Consider the following 7,852-nt stretch of genomic DNA (forward strand, 5'->3'; position numbering starts at 1 on the left):
TATTTAAATATATGAGTAGTTTAAATCATAAATAATTTACAAGTCAATTTAGAGTTTAAATATAAAGGTCATGCTCCTTACAATGCTGTTGTAACTTAATTTTAATGTTTAGAATAATTAAAATTTTTTACAAACATCTTTTTGTTCGTCTTTTTTTTTAATGAAGTTTATGCACATTCATATACCTGTTAGACGTTGAATGTGTGATTTGAAGCCAACATTTAAGCAACCAATTCGAATATGATATTTATTTTTCCCGTAATTAAAGTAAGATTAGTACCAAAAATACTTAAAGTACCTGCGGTTGAACATAATTAATCTAAATATTTTGTTAAATGAAATCGCTTACGTGTTCCATATTAAGGACGCAGTACTAACTATGATCATTTAGACCGCTATTAAGATAATTAGATTTAACAATATTTAAATAAGAAGTTAAATAATATATTGATTCCAATTCTAAAGTAGTACAACATAATATTTATTTATCTGCTCGAATAACCTTTAGAACTAGTCCAGTATTAAATGTGAATTTGTAACGTTATCCGTCTCTGTCACAATAATTGTTATTTATTTTAAATATTTATAATCGTTGACCACATTCCACAACTGGTTTCCATATACCACAGATAGTAAAAAATCAATCGATTGCAAATCAAGGGCTTTTGAGGCCTTCTCAACGCTACATATGAATTTATTGCTAAACTAACGATTTTATCTCAGTTTTAATATTTGAATGGAGTTTTCTCGTACACACTCTCGGACGGTAACAATTGCATATGGTTGTAGGCACTAGATTGAGATACCGGATTTGGACTAGAAAAAAAAAACGTTTTGATAAAATCGTACAGTTCCAAATGCTGGCAGTTACATATATACTTTTACGGCAATGTAATGCGATTCATTTGAATACTTGTGTGTCGTGTCGTACTTTTGATTTATTTTTAAAGATTACTTATTTCTTAGTTTAGTTTTACATTGTGTCGTGTGGGAAAGGCCTTACTAATTTCTTAGAGTTCTGTAAAATAACGGAAAAAGCGATAATGCATGTAGCTGAATAGTTTATTTTTATTAAACGTGATCGAATTGAGTAAAACTGACATCATACAACACGTTTACATGTAATATCTATATATTAATACGTGAACATCGAAAATTGTTTTATATTTTTTTTTTATAAAAGTATAGGAAATAAATTTATACCATTCGAAAGGTATTGTGTCATTGATGTGAACACAATAAATCTATTTTCGTTATTGGTAAATTGTTAATACACATTAAAGATGTTTATTGATAGTAATTTAACGGTTTGATGAAATTTCACTAGTTCTTTTTTATAATTTAGCAAGTAGACGACTGGTCGACGGAGTTAATAGAAGTGGAACATCGTGCTAAGGCAGAGGCACGAGCTCTATTATTCGTGTTGGACAGCGAGACCCGCGCTGTAGCCGCGAGTGTCGAGGCTGCGCATTTAGCAGCCGCGCCCCGAGACCTGCTGCTCGTACTGCGACCATACTCGCGACATCAGAACATCGGCCGCGAGACCATCTCTGACCAGTCAGTTTACCTTATAAATCATCATTAATTATAAAGTATCAATTTATTAACATACCTCAAACTCATATCGTATGAAAAAAAAACAACTTGTTAATTTAAACCTCTCCAGACAATTTTATAGGCTAGAGATATTTTGAGATAAATTCATTAAAATAATCTTAATGATTACAGAGAGTACATTGAGCTGTCGCGAGCTCGAGCGACATTACAAGAAGCAGTCGAACGGCGAGGACTTCCCGCCTTCACAGATATACCAGCGGCGTTACGATGCGCACGCGCTGTTCTTCGAGGGGCGCGAACGCACCCGCGTCACTCTTTGGGTCACACGATTCTGCGACTGAAACGTGTATACGACGCAGCTGGCGGCAGAAACGCGCGATTACCTCGCGCACGAGCCATCGAAGCGCTCAAAGATGCGACGCGGGCGCCTCGCGATCTCGCTGAACGTTGCCTACCGGCTAACGCTGATACAATTGATTTCGAATCCTTTTGTGCTGCCGTGGCGGAACTGGCCGCTGACGCAGGTGAGATATAAGCAAATTAAGAGTTTCTAATATTAGTTTCAGATGCTGACAATATATATAAAGTTTATTAATTACCTAATTATGTTAAAATGTTCAAGGGAAAGAAAGTTGGAAAGTAATTTGTAATAAAAAGTAGGAGATTTCGGTTGGGTAAAGTAGATATTTGTTAAAGGTTCGCAATCACCGCGAACACCGTCCGGTTCGAGCGTAGCGGCGCGCGTGCGTCGCGCGTTTCGATCGCTGCGAGATTTGATCGTCTCGTCTGGCTTGTCCCCCGGTGCGTTTTGCACGCACGACATGCTTTGCAATTGACTTTTGAGGCTTTCCAAGCGTACCGTTACAATATCGGAACATAATAAAGTGACTTAAATGTACTAACGTTAAGTAACTCTCATTCAGCGGTCCATTCAAAACAGAAATTGAAAATATTTATTATTAACGTCGTATGTACGTGGCTATAATCTGTATCGGTCATTAAACTTTATAATTTTACAATCATTCGTTTCAGATAACATATATCGATTGATTGAAAAATCCGACCTTGATATCGAAATTAAATATTAAATCATAGATGTGCCAGGAATGTGTCTATAAATAATATCGTGTGCACAAATAACCTTGCGATTTATTAAGTCACGTTCAAGGGATACTTCAAAGTTTTGGCCATGTCACTTGCTATGTGAGAAAGCGTAACGGTCCGTCTAAATCATTACCTTATTATCTTCACTCTTATTCCATTTCATTCATTTCAGTTCGCCGTGTTCCGTGATCGTTATTTTCTTTCGCAGATACATTTCGAACTGCAATCATTCGACAAAATAGCTTCATGTAAATATCGCTTATTTATCTTATCATTCTTCGCACAGAGGAAGTACTCACTCAAGTTTCATTCTTCGAATCGAATCATTTTCGGTGTGATGATTTTGTTTTGTTTTGCATTCCTATCTAGTTGAGTTCGTTTGGAAAACTAATATGTTATTTTATTATTTGCGGTTTAATTGTTACGACTTTTTTATCATTTAGCTAAACGCGTTATATTATAATAAATATATGCATTTTTATGTATTTTATACAGCTTTGTTTATCTAGAAATCGTGAGAGAGAAATGCACATACCAAGGTTTCTGAGTAATTGTATCGTTGTTAAAATAACGTAGGATAGTTCTTGTTTTTTCTGTTTACATTTTTTAAATATCTATTCAAGTATTTATGGTTTAATTTTAAGTTTGGTATAAAATATTTTTATTTTTATCCAATTAAGTGACGAATATTTAGATATCAATGGAAATAATAATTTATAGTTTCAAAAACAGAATACCAGAGTCGTCACAACTCTGAGACGGAGAGCGCCGAGAGCGTCGCGGGGGTCGCGGGCGGAGTGAGCGGGACGGAGCGAGTGTCGAGCGCGCGGGAAGGGAACGGCCTGCGCGTGCACAACCCGCGTCTAAGAGCGTACGGACAGAAGCTCTCATTGTTTATACCCAAGGTACGATTGACATTACTTATCATACATAGATAATAACGCTACGTAATTAACCCACTGAGCCAAATTTAACGTAAACTTAACATATGTACTGGTATTCTTATACGGGGCCATGAATATATTTATCTGTGAAAATAACTATTGAATTTTATTTGCATAAATGTGTCGCTTGTTAAACTCATAACTGCGCAAAGACATTGGCGCCTAAAGACTTAAGATGTTATGTCCCTTGTATGTATTTCCACTGGCTCACTCATTCTACAAACCGGTACAGAACTAGTAGTAACTAGTACAACACTAAGTATTGCTGCTTGACTGTAGAATATGTATTGAGTGGGTGGTACCTACAAAGATGGGCTTACACAAAGCCCTACCACAAAATAAATGTTATTTATTTTATAGAATGGCAGCAACCGAAGTGCGGTAGATGAAGGTACCGCCTCTGGTGGTAGTAGCGGTGACTCTGTGTTCACACCCGGAACCGAACGACGACTGGAACGGTTACCGGCCATGTTGGGAGCGCCAATTCATGATGTATACCTCGGGGGATCTTTTCCCGTAAGTGTTATTATAAAATCCTATAATTTGAGAGATAAAGCCTTTACTAAAGGTGCATAAATAAAGAGAATCAAATTCCATTCAAAACACAAAAATCTGTTCAAAAATACTCGAATTAGATTTATGAAATAAACTTTGTGTGTATTAATTTCAATATTATTAAGTACATATAAATAATTTTTAACTAAATGGTAGAGTCTACAAAAAAAAATGGCAATTACCTTCGAATATTTTAAAACATTTATAACCTTTGAAGTAACAGTTACAGTATCCAGTAACTGTTATCCATACTATCGTATGGATTATTTCTATTTATTTTTTTAATTTAAATCTGACTTTTAAAAAGTTGTTACTAATTAAAAATAATTGAAATATAACAGTACGTATGTATGTATGTTATCGGTCATCTAACGAGTATCACAATATTATATGCCCATAAACAACACTACTGCGTAGTGGTTATCGCAAACGTGGGTTTATAAAGATTCCGCTATAAGTCAAAGAACATTTTTTTTTTTTTGTTGTAATCAAAATGCTTAGTACTCGTGTCTACTTATTACAATCAAGTATTCGTTAATGAATTAATGTGATGTAGCTATTGCACTGACGACTTTGTTCTTTGATTCACATTACAGTAAGATAACGATCTCTTAACCAAAATTAATGCGTATCAATTGCTGAATGACTTGTTGCGTTGTTAGCACACAATGCGTTTCGCTTGTTCCGCGAATGCTGTTAGCATAATGCGTTCTTAAACAAACCATGCTTACATTGTAACTGAATAATAATCAACAATGCGATCTTTATGTTTTGGCACAAAGCGTAATTTCATTTTCAACGATATTAGAGCGATTTGTCGTTCTACGTTTGGTGAATGTGTATGAGCTCATTTTTGATATCCGACTAATTGTTAGAATCTCGTTTAAATACGTATCGGACCTTTTTTGGTCGCTGTCTTTTTTTTTGACTTAATTAGCGGTAATTTTCTTTGAATCACTCTCTGACTCATGATTTTTTACTGAAAACAAATTGAATTCGTTGATAGCAAAAACAGTAATTTCAAAATATAACAATGTTTTTTTGAGATATAATTAATTATTTATTTGATTAAATTTGTACATTATAAATTACAAGTATAATACACTCAAGGAATTTACAATATATTTTATTGAATGTAAACTATTTTTTACAGTCTAATAGTGCACGTCCAGACGAGATCCTACGAAGGGAGGGTTTCACGTGCGTGATACCGCGCGTGAACGACTACACGCGCATGTTCTCCGCGCCCGCGCGCCGCACCGCGCCCGCGCCCGACTCGCCCTGTCGCGACAAGAAGCCGCGCCCCGACACGCGCGCGTCGCCGCCCGCCTCGCCAGCCGCGCCGCCCGCGCCCCCCTCGCCCGCCGCGCCCGCTTCGCCCGACGTCGTGCTGCGGGAGCGCGCGCCCGACGCCGACCGGCCCTGCGACCGCCTCAGCGCGTCCGACTTCTACTCGGTCACGGAGGACATCACGCCGCAGCCTTTTAAAGGTGAACTAGATCGTGCACATTTTTATTTATCACATTCGCCTCTTTGAAGACAAACAATTTTTCAACGCTTATATAGAAGTAAATAATAAAGGATAATTTGCCATTATATTTTCCTTTAGTAACGACGAGTATCTTAAAGTTGTGACTATATGATTAATATTAGAATTGAAAAATTATCGAGAAAAAATCTGGTCTAGTAAATTGAAGTATGTAGGACACAATTTGACATAGCTCGTGTTCTCAGGTACGTACGACGAGGAGCTGCTGCTGGGCTCGCGTGTGCTGGTTTTCGCGATGAGTGCGGAGGCTCCGAGCTTCGCCGCCATGGTGCTCGCCGCGCACTACATGGGCCTGCGCCCCAATCACACCGTTCTGCTCGTGCAGCCCATGGACCCGCAGCGGGCTCATCCCGTATGTATTTAATTATTCTCATATCCTTCATACCTATGTTTTTCCTGTATATGTAAGCAACCTCTAGCTACCACATTTCAAGTGTTTTAGCTATGTAAAGTAAATAACGACACTACTTGTTATGATATTCAAGGAATGACTAATATTCCTTATTTCCCTATGTGTAAAGCTCGCGTTAGAATTCTTCAATGGCTCGAAAAATTAAAAGTGGCAAATAACATTTCTTACACCGCTAACATCTATAGGTGTTGGTGGTCACCAACACCTATAGTTGATCATCTGTATTATAAAAAAATATTAATTTGAATACCAAAAATAATAACCAATTATAAATTTCGCAGTACAGCGAAGCCGCTGTGAAAGATTACAACCGCGGCCGGCACTACCTGAGAGACCTCGCCCGGCGCGCCGGCGTGCCCGTGTTCGACTCCGTGGACGCGACCGTGGCGTGCGTGGTGTCGCGCCTGCGCGTCGCGCTCTAGCGCCCGCACCGCCCCCCACCATGTATTCACTAATCGCTACCTCGCCGACGTAATACGTCCGAGGAGGATTTCTATGCTGCAACTGTGCATCAGTGTCGGCCGTAAACTAGCCAATTTTATTACCGAATCAACGAAATCGTGAATCTCATTCATCCTTTCCATACGAATTTCGATGCTCAGATTCCTCATACGTAATTCCATAGTATATTATCACAAACTACGTAATAAAGACATCACAAACTAACCATCGTAACAGTATAGGTTATCGCGGCTAGGAGTCTCATATGTGTACTTATTTCATACGTGTTATAATTTTGAACACTATAGTGTAGTACAAACAAGTCTCTCTCTTACTTCGTCACTCTCTATTGTGTTATAAATGTGAAAGTGTAGGCACTTATTTTAATACGGTTCAGTACGAAAGAGTCGAATGGAAGGCGATGCAATCGTTTCGAGTTAACAAATCTCTGTGATGAACTTGTTTAGGAAATTTTAATATTGTGAATTTTCAATGCATACATATAGGTAATAGCGTATGAATAATGTAGTGTAATAACGCAGGCGAGGAACTAAAGTCGCATGTTAACGTGTTTTAATGAATCTTAACATGACAAATGCATATGTCAGTACACGTCGAGCGGGGACGAATAATTGCTATTCTTGAATCCTTTCTCGAATTTTATTATCTTTGAATGAAAGATGTTATGATATTGACTGATGGTATTTTTAAAGTGCTGTTTGTCATACTTTTAGGATGTATAGTGGGTCTTGTAGACAATTTTCTCAAGTTAGATCTTTAGTGTATTGGCATACTGCTGTTAAAATTATTTACGTTATATATTTACTAAACCAGTTCGTATAATGGAAAGTACAAATGTGTTTTGCTCATGTAGCAAATTTAATAGTATGTTGTAATATCGTTAATCGAAAAGTTATTATGCAAAATTAATTGTTATTCACCTTATACTCATTTTTAATCTAGGTATTTTAGGATTCAATATACAAATAAAAAATAAAATTTGCTTACAAAATAATCAGGCTTTTAAAGCCTAGATTCCATACCTAAACTAGGTATAGCATAGGTAATATTAGTTAAATAAGTTGTAAAACGTTTGACCCACTGTCACTAAAATATTACAATTTTATATAATCAGCAAATATTATTTGCTAGTCACACTATCCATTAACATATATAAGTACTTTGTAATATTGTTTGATAGTACAAAAATCTAATTTATAGAAAAATTATTTCATATATTAATTGTAATTATATGCCATGTACGCTTATTTTAAACTAAAAACATCACAT

At 36.7% G+C, this 7,852-nt stretch overlaps 1 protein-coding gene across 7 annotated transcripts in view; it reads left to right on the plus strand.

Annotated features, from left to right (window-relative positions):
* Nucleotides 1-7,837, plus strand: part of LOC125075711 — a 57,923-nt gene extending 50,086 nt beyond the window's left edge. For 2 of the 7 annotated variants that reach the window (XM_047687439.1, XM_047687427.1), the window contains 8 exons: nt 1,346-1,557; nt 1,729-2,081; nt 2,254-2,358; nt 3,394-3,566; nt 3,966-4,121; nt 5,314-5,650; nt 5,895-6,061; nt 6,403-7,836. In XM_047687439.1, the coding sequence (XP_047543395.1) occupies nt 1,346-1,557; nt 1,729-2,081; nt 2,254-2,358; nt 3,394-3,566; nt 3,966-4,121; nt 5,314-5,650; nt 5,895-6,061; nt 6,403-6,543 (1,644 nt within the window). In that variant the 3' untranslated portion in view covers nt 6,544-7,836. Of the gene's footprint in view, nt 1-1,345; nt 1,558-1,728; nt 2,082-2,253; nt 2,359-3,381; nt 3,567-3,965; nt 4,122-5,313; nt 5,651-5,894; nt 6,062-6,402 lie in introns of all 7 variants that reach the window. The other 5 variants (XM_047687425.1, XM_047687422.1, XM_047687430.1 and 2 more) reach the window with 5 other exon arrangements.
* The last annotated feature ends 15 nt before the right edge of the window (nt 7,838-7,852 follow it).

Source organism: Vanessa atalanta, chromosome 2 (assembly GCF_905147765.1).
Source record: "Vanessa atalanta chromosome 2, ilVanAtal1.2, whole genome shotgun sequence".
Classification (NCBI taxonomy): Eukaryota; Metazoa; Arthropoda; class Insecta; order Lepidoptera; family Nymphalidae; genus Vanessa; species Vanessa atalanta.